Raw genomic sequence first — 22,812 nt, forward strand, 5'->3', positions numbered from 1 at the left:
TCAACTCTTCCTTTATTGTAGTCATACCTAATTTATTTTTCTAAAAAGAAATTCTTTTTTTTTTTTGAATCAGCTATGCTGGCTGTAAGATTTAAGTATGATCATGTATTATGTGTAACTTTGTGTAATGCTTAGCACACAGTAGGACCTCAAGATTTTATCAATATCACTGTGGGGGGGGTTAAATTATATTCTGTTACAAATCTTACCAAGGCAAACTTGCTTCAAAAAGATAATGATTTTTTTGCCCATTGTTAATTTACTCATTTTTTCCTTGACCAAAACTTCCCAGACGTAGAGGTTTTATTATTCATAAAGGACAGACTTAAGCTATTAATACCCACTGTAAGTAAATTGGTTGCAACTCTTTGGGTTTGGTCCCAGGTTTTGGCACCAACAATGCAAGTAAATTTGTTGCAACAACTCTGGAGAAAGATGTCCTGCTGTGGGATGTTCTGTATGTTAAATGTGTTGCTCTGATTGGTTAATAAATAAAACACTGATTGGCCAGTAGCCAGGCAGGAAGTACAGGTGGGGCAAGGAAAGAGGAAAATTCTGGGAAGTGGAAAGCTGAGGCAGAGAGACACTGCCAGCAACCACCATGAAAAGTGAGATGTAAGATACTGGTAAGCCACGAGCCTTGTGGCAACTTATAGATTAATAGAAATGGGTTAATTTAAGATATAAGAACAGTTAGCAAGAAGCCTGCCATGATCATACAGTTTGTAAGCAATATAAGTCTCTGTGTGTTTACTTGGTTGGGTCTGAGCAGCTGTGGGACTGGCAGGTGAGAGAGATTTATCCTGACCATGGGCCAGGCAGGAAAACTCTAGCTACAGTGTCCTGACTACCTGGGGAGTCAGGCAACACCTTGAGCTACTTAGGACAGCTCTGATGGCTGGAACTGCAAGGAGACAGTTCAGCCCTGGAAGGTGAGGTATCCTGGACACCTTTTGCTGCTCAGAACAACAGCTCTGCCCTGAAGGTGTCCTGGACACCTGGAGCTGTTTAGCACAGCTCTGGTGGCTGGAACTGCAAGGAGACAGTTCAGGCCTGGAAGGAAAATTTTTCTGACTTCTCAGGAAAGTCATGTCTGAAACTGCTTTAGCAGGAAAGGGTATCCTGACTGTTCTGGAAAGTCAGGGTATACCTGGTATAATGGAGGATGGTCTCCCCACAGGATATAGTAATCCTATTCCTCTCCTGGAGAGCCGCTAAAGCTGAGTTTTGCTCAACTCCCATTTACGGGAGCTTCCTAACAGAGCTCTGCTTCTCCAGCCTAAGATGTTGCTTCTTTGGCTTTACTCTGCAAAAGGGGAAAGCCTGCAGAAATGTAGCAATCTCCTCAGGCTCCAGAGAAAAGTGTTACTTTTTCAGCTTTCTCTGGCTCTGTCCACTGAGGGACATCTCAGCAAAGATCTTCTGTTCAGCTCCTCCTTGCTCTATTCTTTCAGCTCTCCCTTGTTTTGTCCACTGAGGGACTTCTCAGCAAGGATCTTCTCTATGCCAGTGAATGAAGATCTTTACACCCAAAACTCTTTTGAGAACGAGATTTACTTGGGAAGGAGTAGTCCAGGAGAGTAGCTGCCTCTAACAGGGTGGAGAAAATAGCCTTTTTTTTTTTCTAACTGACTAGGCAGGGCGGTTATACAGGATGTCTTGGGGGTGGAGGCAACCAGTGGTTGACTAGGTTGGGGCCTAGGGTTCTACTGTTCTGCTCTGTGATTGGTTGGTTTCATAAGTCAGTTGGCCAGGGGCGGAGATGGCTCTGATCTGACTGAGCCAAACTGTGTTTCTTTCACTGGTCTTATCTGAGCCATCTTTCCCTAGTTCTAGGCTCCAGGGTCAGAGTGGGTTTCTTTAGCCAGCCTCTTTTCCCTACATCCACCAATAAAATAAAGACAAATTTTAAATTACCAAACTAAAAGCCAAAGAAATGGCTCAGTGGTTAAGCCCTGCACTTACAGAAGCACAGAGTTATATCCTGAGCTCTCACACTGGGTGACTTACAGCTACCTGTAACTTTGGCTCCAGGGGATCCAGTGCCCTCTTCTGTCACCCATAAAGTACCCACATGCATACATATACATAACTAAGAACATAAAATAATATTTTTTTAAATTACTAAAACTAATTGAGAATTTTCTGCCCATTAACTGTTCATTTGAAACTCATGACCTAGGACCACAAGAAATCTTAAAGAACAAAACCCACTACTTTGAGTTTATGGGGCAGCGCAACTCTAACAGGTGCATTAGAAGAGTTGAGAAAAAATTATACGGCTCTATTTCTACAGTTCATTCCCTGGAGGGAAGAAGGTGTTGCTTCCCTTCTACTGGCTGTGACAAACTTAAAATAGCAAGTGGAACACATGGCTCTTAACACCTTTGTTTGCAGTGCGCTGCTGCTGATGTGGCAAGCAGCAAGTGCCGATTCAAGAGTGGCGCCTCAAGTGCTGAAGACAATCTTGACAATACTGAAAGGAAAGCCTGTGGAGATGGAGGAAACCCTGGTAGAAAGAAGACGCTTCTCCCTTGATGCTACCAACATGATGCCAGTGGCGGTAAAAGACACTATGAGTGTTTCTACTCCCTGTTGTCTTCTTGACCATGAAAACTCCTATCTGCACTGATTAAGCCACACCTCCTTGGCACAGTCCCCTCCCGTGCATCCATCCATCCAAAACACATTCAATGTGTGCCACATCTTGATCACAGAGCATGCATTCTGCCAAGATAAAGAGACAAGGACCGAATACTTACATTCAAGATAAACCAAAATAGATAGTAGTATTGTGAGGGAAAGGAGGTGACAGGGATGGTTTAAGGTAAGTAGGACATGGCACACCTCCATACTGAAATGACTTAAACTCAGAATCCTGGGATGCTTCAAGATAGTACTTATATGCATCTTGGAAAGACAGAGAGCAGAACAAATATCTTGTTGTCTTAGCTATGATTTCTATTGCTGTGAAGAGACACCATGATCATGGCAGCTCATATAAAGAAAAACATTTAATTGAGGTGGTGGCTTACAGTTCAGAGGTTCAGACCATTATCACCATAGTGGGGAGCATGGCAGCGTGCAGGCAGACACAATGCTAGCTATATCTTGATCAGAAGGCAACAGGAAGCAGACTGTGAGACTGGGAGTAGCTTTAGTAAAGGAGACCTCAAAGCCCACCCCCACAAGGCCACACTTCCTTATCCACTCCCTATGAGCTTATGGGGGCCAATTACATTCAAACTACCACACCTGTCAGGATGTGGCTGATATGGCAAGAAGGCCAAAGACTCTGAGGGAACTTCCCAAGGGCAAAACTCTACTTGACTGTAGAGAGATGGCCAGCAGCTAAGTCATATAAACTTTAGCAGTCGAGTCCATGTCTGATATCATCTGTGTCTATCACGTTTCTCCCATGGACCAGCATCACCACACTGGAGAGGAAACTGAGAGAAATGTAATGGAAAGGGGTGCCATTTTATTGATATGTTTATTGATATGAGGGGTTAGGATGTATGGATGGATGGTGGTGAGTATTGTAGGGGACACTATGCAGGAGTCAAGTGATTCAAGAAGCTTTTTAAAAAGACTGCTTACTAGTAAGACAATCCCTCATGGTTATATATAAGCCCTCCTTGAGGACCAGCTTCTTTTCCACAAACTTGGCAGCTAGAAGGGAACCACTAACAGTGCCTCAGAATCTCTTTATCAAGAATGCCTGGCCCAGTTCCTGCTTTACAACTAAACTAGTGAGTGTAGTTGAGTGAATGAACACGTAGGCTGACAGAGGCTGGGAAGATTTGCAGCTGTTCTTGCCCTCTCTATTTGGAGGGTGACAATTTCCTTTTTTAACTCCATTTTCCTTCCCTAATAGGCATCTCAGGCCCTGTGCACATTTCTACCTGTGAAATCTTATAAGAAAGTGGTGGCCAAGCTCTTCCCCGAGTTCCTGATGGCACTCATGCTTCAACTCTTCTACTGTAGTCAGCTTTTAAAAGACACGGCACAGAACAGATCTATGTATGGGAGTACTCTTTCAGGTTAAATGGGGAGGTGAGGGTCCAGCAACTCACTTGAGTTTATGTGGGACTTGCTATAAGCCTATGTGAGGTTCTGCTCACATTTATTCCAGTTTTCTCTCTAAGGGTAGAGTGTCTTCAGAAAAGCAATCCTCCTGAGTACATGACCATTCGCTAGGATCTCCCCTCCATATGTGCACCACATAAAAAGAGTCCCTAGCACAGAACACTCCCAGTTCATTCCCAGTGCACCTGATGTCAGGTCACTGAGACGAGGAAGAGGCATAAAGGGCCATTAGATCCAAAACTAGATACATTCAAGCTCTGCCATTCCATATTCTCTAATAGTAACCTCTCAGAGTTACTGAATGTGTAAACCAGAACACCGTGCAGATATTCAATGTAAACTGAAAGTATGTCATAGTTTGATGTGAATACACTGTGGGTGAGAGCAGTATGACATCAGTCCTCCATTTCAGGACAAAGATCACAATTACCTTTTGGACAAGAGAGGTAGTTTTCTTGCCATGAAAGGGAAGTCATAGTACAATTGTCAGCTATTTTCTATGTCTGGTATGAACATCTAATCCAAACAGAGCACAATTTATCTCACTAAAATACTTAATCCATTCATTGTCCTTTTAAAAAGATACACACCAAACCACCCCTAAAAAGATAGGAACCTATCCTGCTTATGTAGGACATTCTCCCAAAGAAAATAGATAGTTCTTCCAAGTCATTACATTTCTGGGTAAGAAAGCAAGCTGTTAATGTGATTCAAGCTAAATTTTATGTGCTACCACTTTATTTTAACTTTTGAAATCCATGCACTGTTCATCAGGGAAGATGAAAACATTTAACAATTACCATCCCCTAAAGTATCTTTCTCTCTAAAACTGTATCCTTTCCAAGATAGAATGGAAAGTCAAGTTGTATGTACTCAGTTATATATAGGTCACTGTCCTAGAATGTCTGTTCTTTTCTGGGCCTTAGCTATGTACGAGATGGCCTGAAGGTTCTGCTGAATAGCTCTGGACTAAAAGAAGTGGATGACGCTCTAGAGAAAAAGAATTTCTGGGACCAGTTTTCTCAAGTCATGGATCACCAGTACGGGATCCACCTCATCGCAAAGTAAGAACAGGGCACTCTGGGTAGACTCTTGCTCTCCATCACATCATCTCCATCTTCCTTCAGGTGTCTCATGTGGGAACACATTTTTGAAAGCTTTCCTAATAGCCTACATTGCCACTTGATTTCTGATTTGTCTTTTGATTATTTGAAAGATTTATTCTGAGATAGCTTTCCTCTTCTTTTCCTCTTACTTAATGATACAGAGATACCCAGCATTACTCCCCTTACCAATACATCCATAACCATCTGCCCATACATTAGTCCCTCTTTCACGTACAAATAGCTTAAAGTAAATACAATGTTTTCTTTTCTGATATTAGCTGATTCCTGCTCTGTGGACATTCAAAAGTGCCAGATCTGTACTCAATAAGCCAAACATATTCTTGAAAATATACTGGAACTTTTTTTCCTGCATGAGAAATGTTTTTGGAGGGATTGTTTAATTTGTTTTTATTTAACAGTTCTGGTTATAGGGGTCAGATTTTCTGGAAAAAAATCAAGAATACAGGGTCTTGGTGACATGAGAGTTTGCAATTGTGTCTGACTCAGAGAATATTTTTTATGTAGTCCATGGGCTTTAGATGCTTCTAAAACTGGTACTGTGTGGGCATATGTACTTTGGGAACATATATTTTAAATGAAAACTATGTTTAGATTTTTTGAAATTGTCAAAGACAAAAGAAGTCATGCCATATGACTTTGATCACCTCCAAATACATAGCATTCATTAGTGAATAGAACAAGTAAATGTTACAATTTTGGTTTGCTGTTCATCAACTTTGCCTATATAGATGTTTGGGGAAAGATGGTGTTCTAGGAAAAATCCCACAGATACATGAGCTCCTACCACATGATTGTGTAGGGAAATAAATTTCTATCGCTACATACTCAGGAAAACTAGACCTTTTTCAACTTCAAAATCAGGTGTTTTCATAGGTAGGAAATGCAACGAAAATATAGACAGAGACCATTCAAATATGGTCCAATACAGGTGAAGATAATTTTCAGACTCTCCAAGTCCTCCACAAGACTATAAAACAAGGTCCATCATCTTGCTAGCCATCCAGCCTGGAGCCACTGACACCCACGTAAGCAGCACCCTCCCACACTGTACCAAAAAGGAGTTTAATATATCTTATGATAAAAATATAGTATGTTTGCACCCTACAAGTAGTTACTAGTTAATCATCACCCTATTTCTTTTTTGGTGTTTTTTTTTTAAATAAATTTATTCTTAAGCCTACAGCACCCGGTATTCCCAGGCGGTCTCCCATCCAAGTACTAACCAGGCCCGACCCTGCTTAGCTTCCGAGATCAGACAAGATCGGGCACGTTCAGGGTGGTATGGCCATAGACCACCCTGTTTTTTAGTACTACTCAAAATGTGGTCCACAGACTAACAGCAACATCACCTGGGAAGTAAAACTATATTTGTGAGTACTATGTGTTTTGAATGCACATTTATGGTTTTAGCAAAAGGACCTGAAGCTTGAAATGGAAACTTGTCATATGACCCTTCAATATCATCCCTCTACCACTTGGATTCAGGATGGTTTATGAAGAAAATTCAAAGCCTGGCCATTCCCTAAGTGTTTCTGGAAAATGGTTTTAGTGACTCAGAACTCACTGGCCCTTCTCTCAAGTAACCTAAAGTTGTCCTAAAAGGAAGAACACCATCCAAAGCCACAAAGCTAACCCATAGCCTGTGTGGTTACTTTGGATTGTTGTTTAGGTACATACTTCCTCTCTTTTTAGTCAAGGACTAATGGTGGCTAATGCCGAAATAAGACTTCTCTTAATGTGGAAAAAATAAGGGAGAAAAGAAAAGGAGGTGTGACAAGGAAAGAATTGCTGTAGTGATTCAGGCTTGTATAATTCCCCAGGGTCTATCTAGACTGTGAAGTGATGCTGCAGTTTACCTTAGACTAGGGAATCTTTTAGAACAACTTCCTTTCTAATCTGGGTAGTCAATAATACATAGATAAGAACTGACTCCTTGTCAGTGAAGGACATTTCCCTTCTTTGCTAATTTGGTGTCTTCTGCTCCTTTACAGAACTCTCAGTGAATGTAACTTTCCACAATTTCCAGAGACCCTGCATTATGTCTACAAGGTTGCAGTAGAAGGCCCTAGAAGGTCAGAAGACAGTATCGTCACAATAATATTCTTTGCTGAAGTGAGTTTTGATAGTAGATTGTGACCAACTGACTTTTCATTCCCATACCTTGAATAAACTTAAATCAAAACTCCAGCATTTCATCTCCCTCTCTAAGTACCTTTCTCATAAAAATTTAAGAAAGTAAATGATATATGAAGTCAAAGGGGAGGTGGCGAGGAGGAGTCCTGACTCCACTCATTAATTTAGTAAATGCATTTTTTTTATTAAAGCTTCTGAACAACTTCTTCAAGGAATCATTACCGAAGGAATTTTTGGTTCTCTTCAGAAACTGGATTAATGATCCCAATCCGTCAGTTGGCAAAATGAGCCTTCAGAAAATTGCGAGCATGGCACCCGTTTTCAGTGAAGTATGTGTATGTGTGAAGTGTGACCTTTGTGTGTCATGACTGAATGTTTTGATACTGTTCAATGTCTTGTAATAAAATGTTGGTGCTTTTTCAGTTTCTGTACAGCTAAAACTATCAAAGTCTGAAACTCAATAGAATAGGGAGAATATAAACCAACTAAGTGGTTTTTATCCTTTTATTCATAATTTTTCCACAAAATCATGTCTTGTGCTCAGAATTTATTTATCATCATTGCTCAGAGTAAATACTCTCCTTATAGTTTAAGTCATAAACATCTGTCCATTCTCTCTCTGTATTTCTGTACTCTTTGACTTCTTCCTTGGGGCACCCACCAGATGTCTTCCATCCACTTATAATACGTTCCCCTCACTTATACATGATTTCACTCTTTGCCCTTTTTGATGATGACTTCAAGTAAGACTTTATGGAATATTCTAACCTCTAGCAGGCTTCTCCCTCTGAGGGCAACCCCATCTAGGAACACTTATTCTATAACAGTGAGGCTCAAAGTATGGTCCTTGAGCCACCAGAATCAAAGTCTCCTGGAAAACTGTTACAAATGCAAATTTTTGTGCCCACCTCAAGCCTACAGAACCAGAAATTCTGGGTTGTGGTCCACGGATCTGTCTATTTAGGATCTTTGGTAACAGTGAGAGTCATGATCTTAAATCATTTCCCACTAGCACATGTGAGTAGCTTTTCAGTTCAAATAAATTTAATCAGCCCCCATGTCTTGTAATTCCAAATTTCAAAGTATCTTGCACAATCCTGAAACTGTAGATGCACCACAAATCATTGTTAATTCTATAATGGATCTAATAATAAATCTTTGTTTATCTATTTGATCATAGCCTTCAAGCCTGTTGGTGGATACCCATCTTTGCATTTAGAATTTCATAAGCTGTGGTCCATCAGCTTTAAAAAAATACAAGTCAATAAGAGTGTTTGTTTTTAATCTTTAGTAAGCAGAACATTATTTGCTGCTTTGTCCAAAATTCTTTTCCATGTTGTTTATAACAGGGAGATTTTATGCCAAAGTAAGAAGAACAATAATAGAGAAACAATACAGACCTAACTTCCTAGAAAGACAAAGGTACATTTAGGCACTGATTCGGTCCTGTGTGTGTGTGTGTGTGTGTGTGTGTGTGTGTGTGTATCCTTAAAGTCACTCTTTTACTTTTTTGGTGTCTCCCATTTCTCTTTTCCTTACAATTCCATTCTCTTTGACTCTGATTTGTCTCTGAGGCTCTTCAGTTCCTCTGTTTAAACATTTCATTCTCATGTTTAGAGACCACACTACCAGATATTGTTGGTAAATATTTAATACCAGATCTCTGAAAAACAAGATAAAAATTTTCTGATATGAATATTCTTACTACGGCTAATTTCAAGATATCAAATGCTTGTTATTAAACATGGAATTGGGCAAAAATGCATAATATAACTTTATTTACTTTTCCAATCATCCATACACAGTTCATAAGTAGCCTTAAGAATGTAGAAAACAGAATACATACTAGCAAAAGATTTTAGAATTGATCACTTTTTAACACTACTTTTGATTTTACTTAACTATAAATTTGTGTGATTAATTTTTAACAATGACTTTTAAAAGCATTTAGTTTACAAAAACCTCTAACAGTTATAAAGACTTGTGAGTTGGCCAGCTAAACTCAGAAGTGTACATACCAATTATCAGCCCAAGCCTCCTAGTACCAAAGTTCTACTGTTTTCCTCCTTTTATACATAGTTAGAAAACGTCTGCAACCTGTTACTCCCAGTCTTGGATGCTTTTCTTTCCAAAGAGTACACTGTGGTCATCCGGGCCATGCTCACCCTCCGAAACATTTTGAGCAAACTGGACAAGGAGATCTACTCCACGGTGTGTACCAGGATTGCTTCCAGCTACTGTCCTCTTATGGATCATGTGAGTGACATTATGTAATTTAGATGTCTAAGACCATTAGCTTTTGTGGTTCAGTTAATCCCCAGATGGCAGGATGATCTTATATCCTAGAATAAGATTAGCTATCTGTCCCCGGATAAATTTCAGCTTAGTGATTACCCTGATTAACACTGGACCTGGACTGGATGGGTGTAAATCCCCCTTCTACTTTTGATATCATGGTGAGATAGAGAGATTTCTTCAGAGTCTTGGTACATCAGTTTCCCCAGCAGTAAAACAGATACAGAAGTAGGTTTATTATATGGTTAAGAGTTTATATGTTCACCCCTCCAAGGCTTAGAGAATGTCACATAGGAGGTGGTGGAAAGAACGCAGCAAGGGCCGGAAAATGGAGCACAGTGTTGAAAAATGATGTCTTCTGGACATGGCATAACCACTGTGCCCGTGAACTTACTGAAGCTGTGGAGATCCACAAAAGACCTGCACAAGACTGAGATTGTCAACACCTCATCGTGGAAGGAGGAAGGGCCCATGAGGCCCTGTCCTTCCCTAGGGGACTAATGCCCGTTAGTGGTGTCTAGAGGAAAGGATGTAACTTTCTCCAGTGGTGGAGCCACTGATCAATTGCCCATGCCTCAGTAAGGAACCTCCTACCCATGCTCATGCAAGCAATCTTACTTAAACTTAGGGGCCACTCCATGAATGAGATGTGAAAGTAGAAGAATTATTGAGGGAAAAGAAGGGCTTTGTCAGAAAGAGGAGAGATGTGAAAATGACAGGGTTTCTCTGTGTAGCTTTGTGCCTCTCCTGGATCTCACTCTATAGACTAGGCTGGCCTGAAATCACAGAGATCCGCCTGGCTCTGCCTCCCGAGTGCTGGGATTAAAGGCGTGTGCCACCACCGCCTGGCTCAACATTATTCTTAATCCTCAACATTCTGACAAAATTCCAACATAATTGTTCATAGAAATTTTTTAAAAATCATCTTAAATTACACATAGAAACACAAACAACCCAGAATAGCCAAAATGGTCCTGAACCATTAAAAAAAAAAAAAGCTATTGATGTTATCACTATCCTTTATTTCAAGTTACACTACACAGCTGAAATAGCATGGTCTTGGCATTTTTAAAAAAAAAGAGCTGGCTCTGTCCCTCACCTGAGGGGAGTGATCTCAGTGGCCTGGAATGACCAGCTACCACCTAGGCCCACATTCAGGGATTATAATTGGCCTATCCCAACCTCTACTGAATCTATGACCTGCTGGAGCATGTGAAGGTACCAGTCCTGCAGAATCATAGCCTCAGGAAAATTCATAGAAGGTAGTATGAGTAGGATACAGTCAAGCTCTGGATCCAAGCAATCCACATGTGTATGGTGATATTTTATTTGTACTGAAATGTGATTTTATTTGTATTTTAATAAATAAAGTTGCCTGGGGGTCAGAGCTAATAGCAAGCCATAGCAGAGCAGGGCGTTCATGGCGCACACCTTTAATCCCAGTATTTGGTAGGCAGAGCTAGGTAGATCTCTGTGTGTTCAAGGATACAGCCAGCATTGGAGATACACGCTCCAATGTGTGTCTGGAGGTCTATACAGACAGGCAATGACGAGGCAGTCATGTGGTTGGGTTTACAACCAATGAGAAGGCAGAACAGAAAGTCTATATAGAGACAAACAGACAGAAAGTAGGTCTCTTTCGGAGAGGTCTCTTGGCTAAAGAGGCTAGCTGCAGCAGGTGGGTAAGGCTCTTAGCTCTGATCTCTTGGCTTTCTTCTTTGCATTCGTTCTGTGTTTCTTATTTAATAAGACGGTCGGTTACATCTACACATGTGTATCCTGTAATTTCTCTTTTACCGAAGCCAGTCCTCTTTCAGCCTCAGCTGGTGATTTTCTTGCACGATTCAAGTCCTTATCACCTTGTAAGGTTTGAAATAAATTACTTAGTTGTTGAATTGTCAATTCAATTGTGGGCTACAGCCAGTTAATATCTCCCAACAATTTTTAAAATTCTTAGAAATTTGTAATTGATCTCTCCTGATTTGTACTGCCTGTGGTTGAATGTTTTGTAAACCTATCTTATATCCTTGGTAATTAAGAGCAATTTGTAATCCCCCCAAAAGGTAATTTTTTTTTTACCTCTTCAAACATTTTTTTCTAGAGTATCTGAATCTGAATCAGCCGGTAAGATATAATGCATGTAGATTGAGGAAACTGTTTGAAAATTATTTCCAACAGCTCTTGTACAAAATATTGACACAAGATGGGGCTGCTTAACATCCCTTGTGGAAGAATTTTCCACTGATATCTTTAACAGGCTGGAATTTTTTTTTTTATTTTTTATTTTTTGGTTTTTCGAGACAGGGTTTCTCTGTGTAGCTTTGCGCCTTTCCTGGAACTCACTTGGTAGCCCAGGCTGGCCTTGAACTCACAGAGATCTGCCTGGCTCTGCCTCCCGAGTGCTGGGATTAAAGGCTAAGTAGGCACTGTGAAGGTAGATTTTTCTCAACCCCATTCTTGTAAATGTGTAGTAAAAAGGCAGTCTTTTAAACCAATCACTATAATAAACCATCCTTTAGGCAATATAAAAAAGGCAAGGGAATTACAGGATGTAAAGAGTCCATTGGCAGGATTACTTTATTAATAACTTTTAGATCTGTTACCATTTCCATTTCCCAGATTTCTTTTTAATGACAAATATAAGAGAATTCCAAGGACTTCAATATATTGCACATTTGGCTGTTCCTGTATCAGCTATTCTAAGACCTGTAATTTTTCTGATGTCAAAGTCCATAGTTCCACTCAGACAGATCTGTCATTTAACCATATTAAAGGTAGGGCTGTTGGTACCTTTGAAAGATCATCAGCTATTGTGCCCTGCTTATGTTATACCTTAATGGTCAGTGACTGTTCTTTATAACACTTTTTTAAATATCTTTCTCAGAAGCATATGTTAGTTTATGGTTTGTTTCTAAGATTGAAGGAATGTTAATCTGGGTTTTCCATTGTTGTAATAAATCACATCCCCATAAACTCATTGCTATGTTAGCCACATATGGTTTAATTTTCCTATTTGTTCTTCTGGCCCTATACACTTTGTTTTACATGAGATAAAGTTCCAATCCCTAAAAGCTGAATATTTACCTCCTGATGAGGCCAATCTGGATGCCAAGATTTTGGTGAAATTGTTGTTACATCCATGTCTGTATCTAGTAACCTTCCATCATAACACCACTTATTTGCATTTTTAGCTTTGATCTTTGATCATTTATAGATGTTTGCCAAAATACTTGTTTTATTGTCTCTCCTGAAAATTTGGTTTTATCTACTGATGCTGTTCTGTCATCCAGAGCAGTGTATTTTTTAAAAAAGGCATTAAGTCTTTTAATTGCTCTGTGGAGGAATTTCTCTAATGCTAACACGGAATGATTGAACCAAATTTGACATGGGAGCCTGTGAGAGGTCCCTTAAGGCACGTCCAGGGTTACCTTGCCTGTCCTATGTTGATCTGCATTCATTAGTCTAATGCTGGCCTTTGCCACACCTTCTACATATTCTAGAAGTCTGGGGCCTTATGTTTGGGTCATCTCTAGAAAAAACATTGTTTCTAGGACCACCTTGCCTATAATCCCTTTTCAGATGGCCTCTTTTACCACAATTAAAATTTCTTGCCTTTTGATTTTTCTTAAAATGTTTAGAAATCACTTTTCCTATCCCACTATCATTATAACTATGAGATCCAATATCAGCTGTATTTCTAATCCATTTATCTATTGATGCAGATCTTGCTTGTAAAGGTCTAGTCACAATTTTGCATTCTGAATTAGTATTTCAAAAGCCAAAGATTTAACTAATATTTGTCCAACTTCTGGATCTGATAACATTCTATTTACAGCTGAAGTCAATCTGTGTTAAAAAAAAAAAAAGCAGTGAAGACTTCTTTTGGGCCTTGTATAATTTTAGTAAATGACTCAGTCCTCTTTCCTGATTCTTCAACCCTGTCCCAAGCAGTCAAAGCTGCTATACCATATAAAGCCAAGGTATGGTCAGCAAATGTAATCTGTCTTTACAAATCAGCATACTGACATTCACAGAGGAGCTAATCTTGGGAAATTTCAATACCTCTAGCCCTACTTCATTATTCTATAAAACTTGCTTCCTCTCTCCACCATGTTTTCCATTGTAACTGAGGACCAGCTTCCAATATTACTGTAGCTCAATATTTCCAATCTTGTAGAATAATTCTGTTTTGAGTTGCCTATGAATTTAACATCTGCTTCACAAAAGGTGAATACATATCATGTGCAACTACTGCTTCCTTAAATCTCTTCAAATCTAACATTTCTGCAGTGTCCCAGTTAACTTCTTTTTTTTTTTTTTTTTTTTTTTTTTTTTTTGGTTTTTCGAGACAGAGTTTCTCTGTGTAGCTTTGTGCCTTTCCTGGAACTCGCTTTGGAGACCAGGCTGGCCTCAAACTCACAGAGATCCGCCTGCCTCTGCCTCCCGAGTGCTGGGATTAAAGGTGCCCAGTTAACTTCTTAATAGCCTTGGAGATACCTATCATCTGATGGTTGTTCTTAAATGGTAGCTGGACAAATTAAGGTTGGTTTTTTAAATAACCTTGAGCCACTCATCTTCAGTTTCATAATACAATGGTGAAGTAAGTTCTGCCCTAAACTCCTCTGTGTGTATGTGTGAATATTTTTCTTAGTTTCATTAGCAGGTCTTTCTAAGGAATGTATCTTATCAGTCAATTTTTCATATTTGGCACCAATGTCAAACCACATTTTAAGGTATAGAACATGAATTACAAAATTGATAATTATTACAATCAACAGCGTGTCAATCCCAACTAGTTGATTATCCCTTCATCTAATTTTTTCATTTTCAAACCTTCCATTGTGGACCCATACAGAGACCTAATTCACTGCATCTTAATAGCGTTCCCCATTCTTAATGTGGGCAAAAAACCTTCCTTTTTTTTTTTTTAGATTAATTCCCCCTTTAAGAATTCCCAGGTGTCTCACCAGATGTGCTGATAATGACAGTGAAGTGTAAGGCTGGCTGCTGATGCACCACATGGCTGGGCAGAGAATGCACAACCTGGCCAAGGGCAGCTGCAGCTGCTCCCCTGAACCTAGGAGCTGAGAGTGTGTGGCTGTGGCAGTAGCAGTAAAAGCCTGAGTGAGTATTAAGGCAGCCCACCTGATGTGGCAATGGCCCAAGGAGGGAGTTGAGGGGAAGCCCTCAACCCATGGGGAGAAGGAGCCAGCTGCCTGAAAAGCCAGCCTAGGGGGATCTGTGGAAGAATGTGGTGGGAAGTGAGGGCATGGGGCCACCTGAATGACAGAGCTGGCTGATGGTGGGCAGCTAACTCCAGTGGCATTTGGGGCCCAGACACCTATGGTGTTTAGGGCCGGGGTGGGGCAGCAGCTGGAAGCTGCCATAGAAAGGCTGCAATGGGAAAACCCCAGACTTGCATAGAGGACCTGAGGGGAGGGAGGAGAAGCCAGTTGTACCAGAGCTGCATATGCCCCATGTTGGATGCCAAATGAAGCATTTATCTAATTATTCTTTATCAATAAAAACTCGAGAGTCAGATATCTGAATGATCAGAGAAGCAGAGGAGAAACAACTAGTGACCTCCTCTCTTTCTCCTTCCTTGATTCAAAAAGGGCCAAGAATCTTTCTAAACCCCTCACTACTACTTCCAGTGTCTCTGCATATGTCCTCAGTCCTCCAAAACCTCTATGGCTAATTTGGTCAGCTAGTAGCTAGCTTTACCCTCTGATTCAAAGTAAACTTTATCATCAGTCTGGGGGATTTCAGAGTGTGATCAAAATATCCTACAACACCTGAGCATCTGTTCCTATAAGTTTAAGTTGAAGGCAAAGTAAGTGAGATCAGGAAACATTCCTTTTTATAACAGGCTGAGTCCACTCAGTGTAATGTCCTCCTGATTTAGCCATACTGTCGCAGTGATAATCTTTTTTTTTATTATGTCTCAAATTATTTGTGTGTTCATTCATCTATTATTGGGCACTTATATCTTGGCTATTGGGAATAATGGTTAGTCAAATCTTGTCACAAAAAGAAGCTCTAACAAGCCCAATCTTTACTAAAAATGATAGTTATATATGTATGTATACATACCATACATATATACTACCACTAAAGAAAGTAGCATTGATATGCTCAACTGAAATCTTAATTTTTACTTGTGTGCATGGTCCAGGTTAATAGTGACATTCAATGCATGGCCATTCGACACTTTGGTGAATTACTTCTGGATATGAGTCATTACAAACGGATGCTAAACCATGTAATCATAGGAAGTCTTGTGCCCCTGCTCCTATTTTTGGAGTCTAACGAAATAAGACTTGTGAACGTAAGAGCCTTTTTTCTTAAATTTCTTACATAATCTTATTTCTCTCAATTAAACCCAGCAGAGTGTTTTATGTAACAGCAAATCAAGCCTGACTGGTCTTTTCTCTCTCCCAGGCTTGCAGATATACATTAACTATCTGCTTCTCACAACTAAAGTGGTCAATATCACATCTGCTCAGAGAGGAAAATTACTGCTTTGAGTCGGTGGTTCTCAACATCTGCAACAACCTTGTAAGTAGCCCTCTGCTTCAACTATCGTAAGCACAACTTAAAGATTACACAAGTGGTGACAGATGACTTGATGAAAAGGAGGAACTTGTAGAAAGAATGTGAAGAAAAGATAACATTGATATTTACAGCAAGAGCTTTAGATGAAAGGGAATTTTTCACACTCTCAACATTGATCACTCTATTTTCTTCCCCTTATTTTGACCTGCGGGTAGATACAAACTTGAGTAGAACACTCTACATCACCAAAGGAAAACTATTTTGCCATAACCTCACGAGCTTGTCTTTTAAAACCCAGTATGAATAAGAGTAAATAAGTGGGGATGAGAGGATGCTAATTACAGGTTGGAAGAACAATGCTGGTTTCAGGAATGATATGATAGAATAGTCCTTGCCAGCAGCCAGAGGAGTATAGCTCACACAGACAAATCTCCAAGTTTTAAACTGGTCTTAATTTCATACTAGCAACTAAGTAATCAAGGTCTCTTACTTTGATTTTGACTCTTCTCTAGAGGAAGCAAATATGCTTTGTCAACAATTAAGAGAGTAATTTTACTGTTTTATTCCCAGCTTTCTTCTTATGAGAGTTACATTACGGATTTAATATCTGGTACCTTAGGGTTCCTGTGGAGCTCCCGGACATTTCTGAAGAAAGGAGCCACAATATTAATAGGTAAATAAATTTAATTTTTCATAATTTGTCTTTGGATGTATAAAATAGGGCTCAAGTCAAATTATTAAAATATTTACAAGTTTTATGATTGACAATACCTGTCATGGTGATAAATATGATGAACATGGTTAATATGTGTGATTGAAATAAAGTTATATTTTACAACACAAAGTAGGTATATCTGTCTGACCAATTATTACATAAAATGTGTTCAACAAGATGGATAATAAAATTTTAGAATGTAATATCATTCCCCTCTACTGCCTAAAGTCACTATCTAAATAACAAGAGTGATTTAAAACTTCACATGAACATCATGTTCAACACAACTTGAACACCTGTAACAACAAACTACAACAAATAAGAGAGATATCTGATCCAGTAAAGTTTAGAAATAAAATGTGTATGGGAGAAGCCCAGAAAGACACTCAGAGGCGATAAAAGCTAAAGTTTTCACCTTGGACAAATCTGACCAATGGCAGTGATGCTTTTCCTTGTGACACTCTAACTGTGAGAGTCTGGAATTCCAATTTGGTGATAGTTCTCCCCTTGTCCTATTTGGGACCCTAGACTAGACTATCAAGAACAGAAAGGAATGAGAAAACACATGGTCATATCACACTGTAGAGAATTTGGACAGTCAAAATACGTAACCAACTATACCATGATGAGCATTAGGCTTCTGATCTGTGTTCACAGAGGACAGAGAGAGAGAGAGAGTTAGAGAGAGAGAGAGAGAGAGAGAGAGAGAGAGAGAGAGAGAGAGAGAGAGAGAGAAAAGAGGGGAGAGGAGAAAGAAAAACAGAATGAAGCAGAGACATGGAGACAGAGAGAAACAGACACAGAGAGTTCTGTGATAACTTTATTTCAAATCAATACAATCTCCTGAATAATCTCCTTGAGCTTCCCATCTCTGTTTATAACACCCAACTGTGGAATCCCCAATAAATAACTTTCTCATAAAAGGGCAGCATCATTTTTTCTGTAGAGGTACTTCAAGGTAAAAACAGAGAATAGATGAGAAAAAAACATAGAAAATGTATTTTTACCAAACAGATGAGACTCACAATAAATAATTCTATGAACCTAAAACTTTAAAATAAAGATTGAATGTGCCTAAAAATATACAGAATGTATTTGATATAAGAAGCAAAGACCATGAAAGTAAGATTTTACAGCATAGGGGACAAGTGTGAGGAAAGATACATAACCATCACAGAAAAGGAAAACAACTGTAACCCACAAACGAGAAAATCTGCACTGTTAGTAGTAATAAGCCAATCCTCCACAAGAGCAAAGGTCACACAAGAGAAATCAGTGTCCCTCTTACTGTGATGCTTCATATATATATATATATATATATATATATATATATATATCACATACAGTTGTTCCTATATATTTTTTTTAATTTAAAATGTAGTGTAAATCTCACAAGTCTTATAGATCAATGGTGGAAATATACAAAAACAAAAGATACCATCTATAATGGGTAAAAAAGAAATAAGGAAAGAAAATTATTGTCTTAGGGTTTTTATTGCTGTGAAGAGATACCATGATCACAGGAACTCTTATAAAGGAAAACATTTGATTGATTGCTGCCTTACACTTCAGAGGTTCAGTCTAGTATAATCATGGCATGCATGCAGGCAGACATGGTATTGGATACATCTTAATCAGAAGGCAATAGAAAGTGATCTGCCTGTCACACTGAGTGAAGCTGGAGCAAAAAAGACCAACCTCAAAGCCTGCTCCCATCTTGGCACACTTCCTCCAACAAGGCCACACCCACTCCAACAAGGCCACACCTCCTAAGAGTGCCACTTTCTATGAGAATACATTCAAACTACCATAATGATTAAGGAAGAAATGGGAGGGAAGGAGAGAGGGAAGAAAGGAGGTGGGGGTAGGAGGAGAGAGCTGGAAAAGAAGAAGTAAAGACAAGAGAGAACAAACAGGGGAAGAAAAGAAGGGAGGGTGGACTGAGAGAGCAAGGAGGGACAAAAAAAAACTTTGAAATCCATACGCTGCACACATGAAGACTACTTGTGAACATTACTGAAGGAAATGAAATGTTAACAATGAGTGGAGTATAAATTCTATTTTAAGAAAGAAAGAATAAGATTAAAAGTCCCAATGCTTTTTTTTAAACCTATACATATATCAATTGATATATTGGTGTACTCTTACTACTTTGTATATTGTATATATTGGTGTACTCTTTCTTACTTTGTAAGAAAACTCCAAGAAACCAAGAGTTTTATGACCTCAGTTTCTTCAAAAGCATGGAATTATTGTTAGTTTATGCTTTTGTGCCCCTCCAACATGTAGTGGATAGGAGGAAATTACTTCAGATTATTCATTACAACAACAATATTTATATTTGTTTATACGCCTCTATGGAGATACACATTTTGCCACTTTAGGCTTGCCCACCATGTACAGCTGGCCTGCCATTTGTGGTTTGACCTTGTAATTGTACACTTCACTCATGTGACTCTTCTTAACTTTTCTCATGTGACTCTTCACTCATGTGACTCTTCTTAACTTGTCTCATGTGACTCTTCTTAATTTGTTTTATGTTACTCTTTACTCCTGTGACTCTTCTTAACTTGTGTGATACTTTGAACAAAGTTGACTATTACATGAGACTTTAGTCCATGGCTCCATTCTCTCAGGTCCCACCACCAACTAGAGCAATAAACAGTAAGTGATATGTAACAAAATGAGTTAATAGCCAGGCTGTGTTTCAAGGAATCTCTACTCTGCATGTAAAAATGGCACTACATGAGCTGTTTCTGTAGGAAGGAACATGGGCACATCTCATAAAACTATGTTGAATGAAGATAGTAGAGCCCAAAAATACATTCTGAAATATGGAGAAGGAAATTGCAAAGAGCTTGTAAAAGTCTTCTGGGATATGAACCTACATGGTAGCTAAGGCATGTTCACTTTGTGGTCATTCTTCATACACATTTTAATTTTTCATTAAATAATAACTATTTGAAATCACTAAAAGACAGTTTAAGGAGAATCTATGATCTAGCTAGATAACAACAGAAATGTATTTAATAGTTTATTTTGGCCTGACTTTGCTTATACCTTATTCACAGGGTACTTGGGGAAATCTGGAGCACATTTACTTCTCAAAGAAGAAATTGATGTCATGATTGAGGGTAAGATTGAGGTCTTTGTGTATAGATTCAAATAAATTCACTATTTTGATTCTAGCTGAATGAGAGTTCTATATAGTTTAGAGGATGGAAATTAGGTGGTGGTGGGTTTATGGATAGGAAAATGAGGAGAGGGACTAGGTTAAGGGGCATTTGTTTTTTTCACTCTCCCTATTCTCTATTACTGTCCCTGTTTCGTTCCCCAAATTTATCCCATTTATTGTCTGAAATCTAATGACCATGCCAGAGCCTTAAGAAATTACTGTAAATTCAGGAGTCATTCACTTACATATCCTGCAAATATCTTTTTCCAGCATGTCCTGTGTGACAGACAGCACCATGTACTTGTTGGGTCACCCTAATAAATAAAGCTGGCTCCTTCCTCATAGACTTTACATTTTAGTGAATATTAAAATACATTACATTCAGAGTGGAGGGAACTAAAGAAGAGTAATGCTGTGATTCCTCCAAAGGGCTTGGGTACCAGGCATCACTCTATCTTGGCATCTCTCTACTGTCTTATCAGAAAACAGCTTGGGGGCAGGGAGGGAGAGCTGGCTCAGCAGTTGGAAGCACTTGTTCTTGCAGTACCCATATGGTGTCCCACAGCCATCCACACCACCATTTCCAGGGAATCCGACACCCTAGTCTGACTTCTGCCGGCACCAAGCACACATGTGCTGTACATACACACACTCAGGCAAACAATTCATAGATATAAAATACAATAAATATATCTAAAAGTTTTTTTTAAAAAGAAAATAGCTAGGATAGCTGTCTGCTCCTCTTTCCCTTCCTTCCTTCCTTCCTTCCTTCCTTCCTTCCTTCCTTCCTTCCTTCCTTCCTTCCTGTCTGTCTTAAGTCTACTATTGTCCAGAGAAATTTCAGGTTCACAACAACACGGCTGGAAGTTCAAGGACTTCCCATGAACTTCCACACTGTATTCATGCAGTTGCCTCCCTTGTCAGTATCTCCCACCAGGGTTGTGGAGAGTTGTGCCCACTTGGTGCATCATTATCTCTCCTTCATTCAGTCAGTCACTTTCATTCATTCATTCAAAACTCCTGACTAGCTACTGCATGTCAAGCACTATACTTCCCCCTTAACCCTTAAGATCTTTCTCTTCTCTCTTTCTTCTTGTCTTTCTCTCCTTCTCTTTTCTAAAACATCCTTTTTCATTCTTTTTTTTTTATTCAAAGAAATAAAAGAAAATACTGTGGCTCACCCTATAGTCCCAGTGCTTGGAAGGTTGAAGCAGAGGAATGGCCACAAGTTCAAGGCTGTTTATCATAAGCTTTTTTTTTCTGTGACAATGAATATGCATTGACTTATTATATTAAAATACATGTGCTATTTTATTTTATAATGACTTTAATTTTAATCAATTTTCTATTGATAAGCACTTGGACTTATTCCAGTGTTTTACGTGACTATCACCAACACATGAATCTCTTCTTATGATATTGAGCTGAATGCTTGGCCCATAAGTATGCCATAAATTTGGTAACCATTTTTGTTTTTCTCTAGTAGATCTCATTAGTCAAGTAAAGAGAGGGGTAGGGAAGAGTTGCAGGTGGAGAATATGGGGGAGAGCAGCTTGGTGAGAGGTGGGAGCTTAGACTTAACGGAGTCAGAGAGACCGTGAACTAAGGGCCCCTCTGCTGTTACAGTTATTGAACGAGTGGCTCGGGACGAAGATCCTGTGATCAAGTTGTTGGCAGAAAAAACCCGTAAAATTTTTAGAGAAATAGCTTATAGGATAGCCTCTTCAACCATCAGACAAACCTTTCGAAGATGGGCTATGATGTTCCACACCAAAAAACTGAAGCTTATTTATGACTTGGCCAATATTACATCGCTTGAGGAGAGCATTCCAGAAGACTTTACAGAAGTGAAGCCTGAAGATAACCCGGAGAACCTTGTTGAGGAGAAACCCGAATATCTCTTTCAAGAGAAACGAGTTTCTTTTGCCTCTTAGTAACCTCAGTCTATGCTTAATCCTTTTCTGAGGAATGCTAAGTTATCACTAACCCTTATAATTATTAAAATATATAAATCTGAGCAGTCTACCACCTGTCTGACAATGAGAAAACCCCTTCCCTGCAGCATTGAGAAGCCTGAGGTGCATTTTTATGCTTTCTTGGCCACAGTGGGTAGGCACTGCTTTCATTTTGTCTTAACACCCTGGTTGAAAATCTCTCCCATTGTGTTTATGAGATTGTTCTAAAATCATTTCCTCCTTCTTTCTCCCAGAACTAAATTTGATTGGAAGCACCTATCTTATCTTACACCTTGATGTGTGCCCTAGAATGCACAGTACCTGGCATCTGATGTTGAAAAAAAAAAGTAAACACTTGTCAGATGAGTTGAACGTTGAACATTGATAGAACATATCACTTTCATGCTTTGTAATATGTGGGTGATGCTATGATGTCCCCACATACTTGTAAGCGCTACTTAACAGAAACAAAGAACATTTGAGTATTTGAAAGGGAACTTCCAGACACACTATGTGTCAATTGTGTCTATTTCATATATATCTGGCCATCTATAATGCTCATGTTAATATTTTAATGCCAGGATTACAGAGGAAGACAATCTCTGTAAGGTTTGGCAAAAGGGCAGAGAGCTTGTGCCAGGCAATATGTACTGACAAACAGTTCTGCTAAACTTTACCAAGCAGTTTCTTCGCAAACATAGCTGAACAAAAAGTCTGAACTGCAGAAATATTAATATATTACACAAGCAGATCTATGATATCTAAATT

The 22,812-nt window shown here is 39.2% G+C and overlaps 1 protein-coding gene and 1 non-coding gene across 4 annotated transcripts in view; one reads left to right on the top strand and one right to left on the bottom strand.

The window, feature by feature from the left end:
• Mroh9 (maestro heat like repeat family member 9) overlaps nucleotides 1-22,106 on the top strand; it is a 59,464-nt gene extending 37,358 nt beyond the window's left edge. Inside the window, exons 12-22 of one of the 3 annotated variants that reach the window (XM_059281229.1) lie at nucleotides 2,398-2,563; nucleotides 3,878-4,023; nucleotides 5,016-5,153; nucleotides 7,208-7,328; nucleotides 7,541-7,678; nucleotides 9,429-9,605; nucleotides 15,820-15,972; nucleotides 16,086-16,202; nucleotides 16,770-16,872; nucleotides 19,986-20,048; nucleotides 21,716-22,106. In XM_059281229.1, coding sequence (XP_059137212.1) covers nucleotides 2,398-2,563; nucleotides 3,878-4,023; nucleotides 5,016-5,153; nucleotides 7,208-7,328; nucleotides 7,541-7,678; nucleotides 9,429-9,605; nucleotides 15,820-15,972; nucleotides 16,086-16,202; nucleotides 16,770-16,872; nucleotides 19,986-20,048; nucleotides 21,716-22,023 — 1,630 coding nt within the window. In that variant the 3' untranslated portion in view covers nucleotides 22,024-22,106. The remainder of the gene's footprint in view (nucleotides 1-2,397; nucleotides 2,564-3,877; nucleotides 4,024-5,015; nucleotides 5,154-7,207; nucleotides 7,329-7,540; nucleotides 7,679-9,428; nucleotides 9,606-15,819; nucleotides 15,973-16,085; nucleotides 16,203-16,769; nucleotides 16,873-19,985; nucleotides 20,049-21,715) is intronic. The other 2 variants (XM_059281230.1, XM_059281231.1) reach the window with 2 other exon arrangements.
• On the bottom strand, nucleotides 6,391-6,509 carry LOC131925872 (5S ribosomal RNA). Its single transcript, XR_009383372.1, has one exon. It is a non-coding gene; the product is annotated as a 5S ribosomal RNA (ribosomal RNA).
• Nucleotides 22,107-22,812: the final 706 nt, after the last annotated feature.

Source organism: Peromyscus eremicus, chromosome 15 (genome assembly GCF_949786415.1).
Source record: "Peromyscus eremicus chromosome 15, PerEre_H2_v1, whole genome shotgun sequence".
Classification (NCBI taxonomy): domain Eukaryota; kingdom Metazoa; phylum Chordata; class Mammalia; order Rodentia; family Cricetidae; genus Peromyscus; species Peromyscus eremicus.